The sequence below is a fragment of the Ipomoea nil genome, unplaced genomic scaffold (genome assembly GCF_001879475.1).
Source record: "Ipomoea nil cultivar Tokyo-kokei standard unplaced genomic scaffold, Asagao_1.1 scaffold2823, whole genome shotgun sequence".
Lineage (NCBI taxonomy): Eukaryota > Viridiplantae > Streptophyta > Magnoliopsida > Solanales > Convolvulaceae > Ipomoea > Ipomoea nil.
In genome coordinates this window covers 549,075-562,500 of record NW_017619251.1, presented here as the reverse complement: position 1 = coordinate 562,500, position 13,426 = coordinate 549,075, and the positions used below count along the sequence as shown (strand labels likewise).

At 32.8% G+C, this 13,426-nt stretch overlaps 1 protein-coding gene across 2 annotated transcripts in view; it reads right to left on the bottom strand.

The window, feature by feature from the left end:
• Positions 1–13,426, bottom strand: part of LOC109158609 (protein SRG1-like) — a 76,878-nt gene that overhangs the window by 62,350 nt on the left and 1,102 nt on the right. The window contains exons 2-3 of one of the 2 annotated variants that reach the window (XM_019306492.1): positions 10,730–11,054; positions 9,746–10,033 (exon numbers count right to left, since the gene is read on the bottom strand). In XM_019306492.1, the coding sequence (XP_019162037.1) occupies positions 9,782–10,033; positions 10,730–11,054 (577 nt within the window). In that variant the 3' untranslated portion in view covers positions 9,746–9,781. Of the gene's footprint in view, positions 1–9,587; positions 10,034–10,729; positions 11,055–13,426 lie in introns of those variants that run through there. The other variant, XM_019306491.1, reaches the window with a different exon arrangement.

Sequence of the window (13,426 nt, the reverse complement as noted above, 5' to 3'; positions counted from 1 at the left end):
TGATAAGAGAATTCATATATACTCCCTAGCTTCCCCACTTTGCAATTTAATTAGCAGACCTTAAGGATTAAGTTTTTTTTTTTTTTTTGTATGGTACAGTTGAGTCATCCCTTTGTTATAAACATGTTTGATGATATAGCAAATTCCTCTAAAGGAAAGAAGATCGCTATATAATAAAAAGTTTTATCCGTACATCGTAGGCGCATTGCCCGTGCATTGTACACACATCACACGAGTAATTGGTTGATGATGAATCGTCGGGAACATGTGCCCGCATGTTTTGCATTCGTACCTATACATACCCACTTTCACCGCTCCATAGCTGCCCACGGTGATCGTCGTCTCCACGTATTTCTTGCTGTAGAATTTTCCGTTGTCATCGTCTTCCTCCTTGTACAATGGCGACTTGAGATGGCAGGAGGATGACGCGAGACTCCTCAGGCCCCGGCGCTGTCCTGGGAGAGGAGCATAAGGCAGCGAGCCATGTCCTCGTCCTCCGGTGTGGGCGCGTGGATTGGCTCAGAGGTGGCATTATCAATAGCAGCATCTCCGGCGGAAGAATGCGGTGGCGTCGTCGCCGTGATCCGAGAATGGGGCATTGAGCGTGAGCGTTTGATTCTTTTGCCATTGACAATGTGGGAGAGATCCTGCTTGGTGCAGTTGGGATCTCCGCCCACCTCCTCTAGAGTATTCATCTTTTGTCCCTCCACCACAACCAACAAATTAAAAGACAAATAATTATTTGAATGAGAGGTAAACAAAGAAGAAGGAGAGTGGGTCACTGGGCCAAAGAGAGATACACACAGACCTAAATTAATGTGAACATTTGCCTAATTAAATAGTGAATGAGATAGGTTTAGAAGTCAAAATTAAGAGTGATTTTATATATATATATATATATATATATATATATATATATATATATATATATATATATATATATATATATATATATATATATATATATATATATATAGAGTTGCACTCATGTGCGAACGGCTCGCCCAGGCGCGAAATAGGAATGGATTCTGTTCGTCCACGTGTCCAGATCTAATGGATGAGAAACACTGATTTTTTTAAAAAACGCGGTGGCATTTTCGTAAATAATTGAACATCGAAGTGCAAGTAAAATGTATTACAAGTGCATGTAAAATGTATTATAGGTGCAAGTAAAAATTTACACTGAGCATCAATACTTAGTTGCACTTATAGTTCTAAGTAGTTGCACCTATAGTTCTAAGTAGTTGCACACATAGGTATAAGTAGTTGCATCTAGGTGTATGAATGTTTGCGAGTGGTTTTCAGGAGTATTACTACCCGCTGAACTCAGATCAATGAATGTTAACAAGACAAAATTACATGCACTTATAGGTGAAAGTAGGTGCACAAATAGTTATAAGTAGTTGCACCTATAGTTATAAATACTTGCACAAATAGTTATAAGCACACCCAGGTGCATTAATGGTTGCGGAAAGTGAATGCTAACAAGGCAAAATTACATGCACTTATAGGTGAAAATAGGTGCACTTATAAGAGATTTTACTTGCACTTCGATGTTCAATATATATATATTTATCCATCTAAAAACAAACATTCCAATTTGCGGCTGCACTTCTTGGGTCGTCCCTCCCAATTTCTCTGCATTCTTGGTCATCTCCACCACCTTATCCTTCATTTTCCCCAGAACAGATTATGAATGAATCCCCATTGATCAATGAACGTTTTTAAGCAATACAATGAATAAGATGATAGACTATATATGTATGTGTTGTAACACATACATGCAAATGCAGCCTCACCAACTATAGAATTTATAATTTCATCTTTAATTTTATTGTCTAAATATATAATAAAAAATTTTATCTGTGCATTGCACGCGCATCCGCACGGGTAATTGGGCAATTATTTGCTCGAATTCAAACAAGAATAAGATCAGAAAACATAATCGATACAACTCATTTCATCAACGGCACTATATAATATTCATTATTATAATTTATATTTGTATATCGATCCAAATATTGTTAAAGTATTATAACAAATTCATTTCGTGCAACGCACGGGCGAAAAGACTAGTATAGTATATATAATAACAGAAGTGTTTGGTCAATTTTCCCGGTCAAACAAAATGACAATTTAGTCATATCAACATTATTGGATAAAATTATCATTTTACATTAATATTTTCTTTAGTACACACTAATATTTAAAGACCTTAAATTAATAATTACACTTTCCTAATTAATGACAATTACTAATAATTAGCTCCTATATTAAAGGGAATGTTCATCTCAATTACCATTATATAATAATGAAACCATAACGTTATACCAATATATAATAATAATGAATTAATGATAATAAAGGCATACTAGCCAATTATGCACGAAATAATGTATGGATATGGTCTTGAAAACTAAAACCTTTACCAAGAAAACGGTAACAGTAATAATTACCTATTCAATGGAATGCTATCCAGACAGATTGTTTCTCTTTCTGTTGTGACTTTTGAGTTTTGATATTGATCTATACAACAGTGACCGATTTGAGAGTTATAAAAAGTCTATACCCGTGAATGATAAGGAAGATGCTTTTGAAAATGACTCTTTATTGTAAGGGAAATTCTATTTACACCACCTATTTGGCTATTTGCACCACCTATTTAGTAGGTCAAATAGTTTTATAGGTGGTGTAAATGTAAATTTGCTATTTATTTTTTATTTTTTATTTTTTTTAAATTAAAAATATTAAAAAAAAAACAAAAAAAAAAAAAAAAACAAACCTCCCGTCACCTTCTCCGGTGAGAAGGCACCCCTGTGGGTTGCCTTCTCCGGTGAGAAGGCAACCTAGTGGGTTGTTTAAAAAAAAAAAAAAAAAACGAAGGAAACCATCGCCTTCTCCGGTGGACATGCCTTCTCACTGTTTAATAAATAATATTTTTAGTAGGTCAAATAGTTTTATAGGTGGTGTAAATGCAAATTTGCTATTTATTTATTTATTTTTCATTTTTTTTAAAATTAAAAATATTAAAAAAAAAAAACAAACCTCCCGTCACCTTCTCCGGTGAGAAGGCAACCCAGTGGGTTGTTTAAATTAAAAAAAAAAAAAAAAAAAAAAAAAAAACGAAGGAAACCATCGCCTTCTCCGGTGGACATGCCTTCTCACTGGAGAAGGCAACTGGGTTGCATTCTCCGGTGAGAAGGCAACCCAGCGGTCGCCTTCTCACCGGAGAAGGCGACCCGTGTAGCCTTCTCCGGTGAGAAGGCAGCCCAGTTGCCTACCGGAGAAGGCGGGATTTCCCTTTTTTTTTTTTTTTTTTTAAATTTTGAATTAATTAATTATTATTTAAACTTAATAAATGTGATTTAATTAAGGTGGTGCAAATAACATTTTGACCACTCATTAGGCTATTTGCACCACCTATGTATTTATTATAAGTTTTTAACTTTTTATATTTTCAATGTACTTTTTACCCCATTTTGGTCAAAGGGGTGCAAATAGCAACACCCTATGGTAATTAAGCTAAACATGGATCGTTGGATTTATTTTTATAATAATTACAATTAAATTACTTCTCCTTTACCAGGACTATGTGGTCCAATGGTATTCGGGTTGGACTTCCATTTGGAAGATTATGAGTTCGAGCCTCAGTGGACGCGTTATTGGTTCTCTGTGTTTCAGTAGGTTGAGAAAGTATATGAACAGATACTACAATGTAATAGAACCAGTAGCATTCAAAAAAAAAAATTACTTCTCCTTTTTTCCTATATTTATTTCTCCTTTTTTCTTATATTTATTTTAGTAATAATATAATTACATAAATCATATTAGATATTGATTTTTTCAAGATAATTGCAGACAAACGAGTCATATATTATTCAATTAATTGAGTGATACTTTTGAACTAATCTTATAATAAAATAAATTTACATTTTCAAATATTAAAATTGTTTATAATTTCATCTTTAATTTTTTTTCTAAATATATAATAAAAAAAATTTATCTGTGCATCGCACAAATAATTTACTAGTAGTCGAATTAAAGTTTGATAATTGAATTTCACAGTACGCACAAGAGAAGCAAGGAATAAATTCCCTCCCACAATCCAGCTGTCAAGAGAGCTCCAACTAAGCTGTTTGTTAGGAGCGGTTATGCTCATGCTCAGGCTACATATACTGTATATCTTTCTCATTTTTTATTATCATCAACTTCATTTGTAATATTTTACAGACGATGGCCTTCAATAAAACTTGTTCTCTTTCTTTTGTTTATGCACCATTAGAGAGCTTGTGAAGCTCGGTCACTCTCACGATTTTTTTTTTCTTTTTGAAAGAGACTCTCACGAAATTGAATATTGCAACTCACGTGATAATATGATCCGACAAAGTAGTCGAAATAAGATTTTGTAACTTGTTCAATTATCTCATCCTTACAATTCTAATTCAATGATCACATTAAACCAATTGTATGTAAACCTATCATATGGTCTGCCTTAGGCGTTTTCTCAAATCTCTCGATCAGATCAAACCGATATAGACTCAGAAAACGGTCAGTTATACGCGCTAAGCTTTCGGCCGCTAGTATAACTCCCTCACTCACCTAAGAGCTATTTTAAAAATTTTAAAATATGTAAATACTTAAGATATTTCAGTAAATTAAAGATGCTTTGGCTATTCTTTAATAAACCGAAATAAAATCACATTGGCAAGAAATACTTAAAATTTTGACAAACATATTATACCAGATTGTGATGGGAAAATCTAAACATACTCCAAGGAAAGGTGGTTAGAGACTAAGTCTCACTGAAAACCAATTCCTTAAATAGAGTATCAATTTAAGGAGACTAGTGGCACAAGATGTTCTTAAGTCATGGCCATTAAAACTAATATGTCTCCCCGATTCATATATACTTAATGTATAACTGTTTGGGGGTACGAACCTAAAACTGTAGGGTATATACCAGAAAACTGTAGGGTTCACCTATGATTAAAGCTTAAATGGTGAACTAAAAATAGCGGACTAAACGTGCTTAAATTCAGGCACTACCGCGAATAAAGTTTATGCGTAAGTCCAACTTAAATAGGAACTAATATAATTCCATCTCAAAGTATGCATTGCTAAATGCATAATAAAATTGCATAATTTAAAACATAATATTATGCTTAGGACAAATATGCATAAAATTAAACATTAAACTCATATATTCCAAATAAATTGCATAACTTAAAGCAATTTACAATATGAGATTTTAAAGTATAAACTTAATATTCAAACACCGATGAGTCCAAACCAAAAGAGACCCAACATTTTGAATAATAATGTACTGGATATATACTTTGAATTTTTTTTTTTAAACTGTAAGCCCATGGTAAAATGTTTTAATGCATAAAGATCAAATTCATGAGAAATAACTGAATTTACAAATTTAAACAATATCAAACCAAAAGGATATGCTATCATTTGTAAATTAAAATCTCATAAACTCTAATTACATAATTAAACTTAACATTATGTACTTAATGTGATCGAATGCATAAAACAATCTAAGGAGTATGAACCAACTAACGAATATGAATTTAAACAAAATATTCATTTATTCATACTTAACCAAATATGGGCAATCATAATTCAAAGAACTAGATGAATTATGGAATTAATGGCAAAAGTCAATTGCCTAGAAAATATGTTTTTCCAAGATTACTAAATTGATTCAAAATCACTCTCCATAACTCAGTTAATAATAATATTATTATTATTAATGACAAAATTGCAAATAACCAAAATGACAATAAATAGCCATAATAATATTATCACATTAAGTAGGAGACTAAATATGGAAAAACAGTGGTTAAAACCGCTAACATTTATAAACGTTTTCGGATAAAATTTTGAAAACTTAATAAAATTTGAAGTCCGAAAAATATTAATGTTCATAAAATTATTTTCTGAACTGGAGTATTGTCACATAAATTTATTTGGAAACAGTTCAAGGTGCATAACTGAATACCATAACAATATTAATGTCATCATTAATTAATTATTAATAGCAATAAGTAACATTATAATCACTATTAACATTAATAATAATGACAAATCAAAGTATGGTAATGCACCTTTTAATGTTTCCATTTTCCTAAAGATAAAATATGCGACTAGTCCAAATTAGTGATTAACTGTAACTGTAGCACTAATTATCAATAATAACTGTAAAAGATAATTAATGGCTAACCTTAATGATGCAAACCGCATCTCTCCATTGCGCTAACAACGATGATGATCCACAAGAGAAGAAAAGACTCCATAATTCTCCCAATCTTCACTATCAGTGTCAATAAACTCGATGCAGCGTCCATTGGTACATTAAAATTTATTGGTAGGACTTAATTACCAACAATAATAGTCATGTAAAATGAAGTGGTAATCATGCCAATGTACCAAATATAGCATATTACCATGAAATGATAATTATTATGAAAAGTAATAAAATGAGATTAGTCCCTAAACTTAATAACAGTAATTAATAATGCCAATTAATAATAACTACAATAAGGGCAAAACTGTAATTAAGGGATGCCAAATACTAATCTCAATTTATCACATAATAATTAACCATGACTATTATGATACTAAGGAAGACTAAAGTTAAGGTAATAACCAAATTACCATTATATAGACAATATACCAACTATATTGCTTTTGCCATAAAATTAAAGACTTAATATTATTATTAAGGCCCTGAAAAACTATTGATAGATTAAAAATTTAATCAACTTAAACAATATTTATAGCACTTAATCACTCAAATTAGGCACATAAACCTCAATGACCCAAGTGAATTATAACATGAATACAAATGGTCTAAATACTGAAATAGACCCAAAACTTAATATTATTACCAACGATGAATACCAAAATATGGTAGTTAGTAATAATTAAAACTTAATAAACATGTTATAATCAAAAGGAGCTATAATTATTATTTAAATATCAATCGATGGGATCCATACTTTAATGACCCAAGATAGGTCCCAAATAGCTTGTTCAAAATAGGTTCTAAAGTCCTAGAGACACATAAAACTAAAATGCGCTCAAAATTAAGGGGAAACTAAACCAAGCTACCTTAATAGGCTATAATGCTCAAAATTAGCCTAAGAATCCAAAATTGAATGATATTTAATAATGAATTTATGAATTAATAATATGTTATGTCCAACCTTAACGCATGCTTTTATAAATGTATAATTATCATAATAAAATGATTATAAATATACGTAGCATCCTTAGATTTACATATTAATATATTATTAACTCATATTTTCTTAATAAATTGTAATACTTGAGACAGTTTAATATACACCTTAATATTAAATTAAAATTCAAACAGCAAATTAAAACTTAATATTTGCTCCAAATTGAATGATAATTTAATAATTATTTAAGGAGAAATTAATTAAACAATTAACTAGAAGAAGTCTAAATATGATGATGGAATACTCAAGTAAGCCCATAACTTAAGTAGGCTCAAGATTTTTTTTTTTTTTTTTAATTTGAAGTATTGGACCAGGTCTGCTCCAATGGGCCTGACCCGGCCCAACACTTATAACCCATCATCATCCATCATCTTCTTCATAGCTCAACCAAAGACCAAACCCTAGCAGCCATGACAACCACCAGTGCCGTCCGACGAAGAGGAGCAGCTTCAGCCTACAGCAAATGTCCCCGGCGTCTACTGAAGGAGAGAAGGTAGCAGGTACATCGCCGGGAACCCAGCTTCACCCCGCCGTTTTCTCACCGCGACGCCGCCACCCAAAGCTCTCCCTCGTCAACCGGTGAACTGACCGGAAAAACTGAAGGTTTTTTTTTTTTTAATCGGTCGCCGGCAGAAAACAGGGGACCAAAATCAATGCCGCAGTTTAGCACCCCATTTTTTTTCCCAAAATCCGGCATCAGTTAGTTCCAAACGACAACAGATAATTTCGTGATCGAAAGCAAAATTAAATTTGTTCTTAATGTTGAATTGAATCAACCACTGCCGTCTTTCCTCATGTTGAAACCATGAACTGGTGATTCGCCGGAAAAACAATTACAAATAATTCCAGAAAAAAGACAAAGCATATGGACGGGTCGCCGGAAATTGTCACCGGAAAAATGAATCCGACAGTCACGCTATGCAGTAGAGAAAATTATTTGTAATTACATGTCAAATTGCTCAATTATATCTAAACTAAATAGATATATTTTGAATGTAGATTTTGAAGGATTAATATACTAAACATATACAAAATCTTAATGCATATGAAAATTGATATTGCATTCTTAAGGCAATACAATCAACCAGGTAGAGATTATAAAGGCTCTGATACCAAATGTTAGATATACAATAGTCTAACTATATGTACCATAGTATACGAGAAACCTAACCTCGTATGATAGCGGAAGCGTAGCCGTGTTGATCTCCAGCCATAGTTGATGTTCCTGTTGTGTTGCCTCTTAACGGTAGACCGTCAGCCATGTTTTGTCTCAGACCTGACTCAGAACCCTAGATGGTGTATTGGTATCTACTGAGCGGTCTGAGTACCGTAACTGAATGTGCTATCTAATCGATAATCCTGTATCCCATCAATCCAGGTTATATTAGGCACAGAGTTTGGTTGACTAACAACTACTAGTTATTAAGTCCAACCAGACCACTTAATAAGTCTAGTCAACTTGCACCACTTAATTAAGACCCTAATATATATATAATACATAATATATATTATTAGGGAAAATCTTACACGCTAAACTTTCGAGCCGCTAGTATAACTCCCTCACTCACCTAAGAGCTATTTTAAAAATTTTAAAATATGTAAAAGTCTACTCAACCCCTTCAAAATTTTTGCTTGCATGGGACCAACAATTTTATACCCAGAAAACGTTTCGTGGTATTAACTAAATTACAAGATAACTCATTTCAAAACTATAATAAACATATGGGAAATTGTAATTTATGCCCCTCACAAATATGCCAATTATCAGTGTTATCCCTGAATTATTAGTAGTGTAAATGTTGCCCCTTAATTTTCAAAACGTGATATATATTGCCATTTTCCTGAATTATTAGTGATGTAAATATGGTTACCCGTCGTCTTTCTTGTTCGAAGATCACGTTTTTTTCTTCAATTTTTCTTTCTTCAATTGTTCTCCTTCAGTCGACAACAGATTTTCTCCTTCTTCATATTAGGGGAGGGGCAATATATGTCACGTTTTGAAAATTGAGGGGCAACATTTACACCACTGATAATTCAGGGGTGACATTGATAATTGACATATTTGTGAGGGGCATAAATTACAACTTTCCCTAAACATAAACATAATTGCCTTCCAATGGCACCAAGTTGCTCCCTCATAGGGGAGGTTGTGGTTGTGGGTTTGAGCCTCATTGAAGGCGATATTGGCTCTTTGTGCTTCATTTAGTTATGAAAGTAGTTATAAACAGATACTACATTGTAATACATCAATAGTATTTTTTTTAAAAAAAAAACATAAACATAACTTATATTTAAACAAACACAAACTCATATTAACATATACCAATAGCGTAACCATAACCAAACTCACAAAAGCACTAACATTATACGGAGTATTAAATTAAAAACTTAATCGTACAAAAACTTGCAACATAAACCACCCAAACCTACAAATATAATCCACTTTAATTTCATAACATCAAATTGTCACGAGTTCAAATAATATTATTAAACACATTTGACGACGATAATATTAAGTGTAGTACTTATCGTCACTCATTGGCAATCCTCAGGACATCTACATGAGATTTGCCATCCAGTTTACGCCCAAAAAACAGACGGAAAAAATCAGGTACGCTAATTCTTTTGAACTTTGCCGAGTTCTGAGGGTTTATAAGGCTCGTAGATGGGCCTAATTCACCATCCAACCTCGGGCTTTGAAATGTTGCAATAGATATCCTCACTTTGTTTGTACTTACTAAAGCTCTATGCTCAATGCTGCGATAAATTCCGTTCGAGAAGATCTACAAATTACCATTAAAACATAGAAATCATTATAACAATAACAACTTGTGGTCACTTCATTGATGCATAGATTGGAGCGGGTCATAGTTCAGTGGTGAAAGCTTAAGTGTGGCTGTGATGGCTAGCAAATATCCAAGTTCGAACCCTGCAAGGGTGCACTCAGATCACTGCACTACACAGAGGTACATCTTGTGATTTACCTCCTCTCTCGAGCTCCCCAGACAACTACAGCCTGCACGGCCTTAGCTCACTTGTTTAGTAAGAAGTATTTGAAAGGATCCCTTGTGGGCACGACATTTGGTCATGTCTGCTGCCTCCTCTCCCGAGCTCCCTAGGGCGAGCAGGAGACGTAAGGGGAGTTCAATTAAATACTACTACAGCCTGCACGGGCTTAGCTCACGTAAGCAGTATTTAAAAAGATCCCCAACATTTGGTCCTGTCTGATGCCTCCTCTCCCGAGCTCCCCAAGGGAGTTTAATTAAGTACTACTACAGCCCTCACCGGCTTAGCGCACTGATTTAGTAAGCAGATTTTGAGAGGATCCCTTGTGGACACCATCATTTGGTTCTGTATGTTGAGTCATTGAGTCAGAGTGATTTAAATTTTCCTAAATACTCAGCTGGGGTTGGAATTCAACCTTTTGGGAGAAAAATTAAGTACTAGTAGATAGTAATCAAGGAAACATTATATTTTACCTCCACGCAGTCTCCAACATTAACAACGAAAGCATTAGGAATAGGGAGAATAGGAAACCAAGTTCCATCTTTTTTAATTTCGAGACCTGTTGTTTCATTGACTTGAAGGAGTATAGTTAGGCCGCCGGCATCGGAGTGAGGACTGAGGCCCATAACATGCTCTGACTCAGGACATGGTGGATAGTAGTTCATCCTCATTGACTGCATACCTTCTTCAAAAAGCATTCTCATTTCTTCTGATTTTATTCCCAGATTTTTTGCCAAAAAGCATAAAACCTTCATGGAAAGCTTGTGCATTTCGACTGAATATGTTTCTATAGTATTCCTGCACGGCCCAACAATAATATAACAAATAACTATTTAATTCATAATATGATAGTTGCTTGTTATTTATGATAGAGATCATAATACTTATTTGCAGAAAATTTAATACCAATTTGAAATAAATAACTTGTTACTTATAGCCAACTTAATTGGCTCATGTGAATGATCGCACATTCTCATCCCTTAAGATATATAGGTCGGGAGTTCAAACTCCCTGAAAAAATCAATATAGCCAGCACTTTACCTCTTAATTGGGTTGGCTATCCGGCCCGATGCTGATGAAGATTAGTGTGAGTATGGTACAAACTTAAATATGTTCCTTATATTTAGAGCGTATGTATGTAACTTTAAATTTTTTTTAAATTTTTTTACATACTCATGATTCTTTACATGGTAGTATTTGTTCGATACTTTCTCAAACATTTTTGGACCAAAGAATCTAACCCGGACCACCAGTGCTCGAACCTATGACCACCTATTTGGGGTAACCGGGATGCAGTCACACTACATGGTAGTTGGCATGTATGTAATACTTATATGTGAAAAGTTACTTATAAAAGAAATATGGTCTCAAAGATGTTTCTTATAGTTAAAGTTTATGCATGTAATCCTGATATGTGAAATTTTACTTATAAAAAATTGTAATAGTTATTGTAGTACTTATGATAGATATTATATTGTAATATATCCTTATAACTGAAATTGTAATACTTCTAAACTTTAGTTGCTATAATCCGACTCATCTTACAGATAAATTAAAGGTCCATGAGATGATCTCACACAAATTTTTTATTTTTTATTTTTGGTCCAGAATTACATGATAAGGAATTTAGTTAAAAAATCATAGTTAATTAAGTATAAATAACAATATTTTTTACTTCATATTTATCTTTTTCTATCTGAATCACTTAGTAGCTAGAAATTAAGTGCACAAATGTAAACCACTGACATCTATTAAACGTACTAATAAAAAAAAATTAGAAAATCAATGTAATAGATGCTAGTGGTTTTCATTTGGCGTTGACACTAAAATGTAGAGAAATAGAAAACGTTTCTTTTTTAACCGTTTTGGTCAGACAATGTTTTGGAACGTAAAGAAACATTGGCCTCACTTCACTGACAACTCATAACATAACGACAAAATCAGGTGCTACCTAAATACGTGGTTCGGCAGTTGTCATATCATGTTAGATAATACTAGTATTGTCCACGGACTAAATATTAAAGATTTGTTTGTAATGTTAGAATAGGTAAAAAATGTTTTTAATAATGGTATTTGAAGTATAGAAGAAGAAAACATGAACCACAATTTAATTGTTTAAAATTACATTTTTATTAAGTATATGACAAAATAATTATGATATTGTATTTACAATATTTAATTTAATAATTGAAAATAGTATGATACAAAAAGTTACTATTATTAATCGCAGCTAGCGGTATACATATTTAATCTTGAGTATGTCTACTCCTAGTATGCTACCCATGCGATGCACGGAATGAATATTGGACAATATTATAATAATATTATTTATTAAAAAATACATAACCTAATATCAACATAGTTGCAATTCATATTCATATTACTATATATATATATATATATATATATATATATGTATATATATATATATATATGTATATTACCATATGGTCTTGTGAAAATTAAATGTTGTTAATACCAACATTTAACCATTAATATTAACATTTAATTTTCACAAGACCATATGGCTTTATTATAATTTATATTTGAATGAAGTGACCAAGTTTCAAAACTTGTCACGACAGTGACAGTATTAGGATTACACTTATAGCACGTTTGGTTCACGGAATTAATTTTGAGGTAATAGGAATGCTATTTCATAAGGAATGGAATAGGCAAGGAATAGAATAGGAATTGTATTCTGTTGTTTGGTTTGCGGAAGGAATAGACTTTAGGAATTATATTACAGTGTTTGGTTGATTTAAGGAATAGAAATGAAATATGTTTTAAAAGACATAAATAGCCTTATAAAAACCAGGACTATATGGTCTAATGGTACCTGGGTTGAACTTCCATTTGGAAGATTATGAGTTCAAGCCTCGGTGGAGGCGTTATTAGTTCTTTGTGTTTCAGTAGGTGAAACTATATTGATGCTAAGATTGGAACCCTTAACCTCATTATTACCAAAGATGTGCTATACCACCAACTCTAACTCGCTTCTTATTAACATTTTATAGTTCTTTTATACTAATACTAAAACATGTAATATATATACATATATACACGGGCAGCCGCCCCCCTGCCCCCCTCTCCCTCCGTCCCTGCTTATACCAGGGGGGGCCCCTAGTAATAGCTATTACCTTATTTGAGGTAATAGGCTATTACCAGGA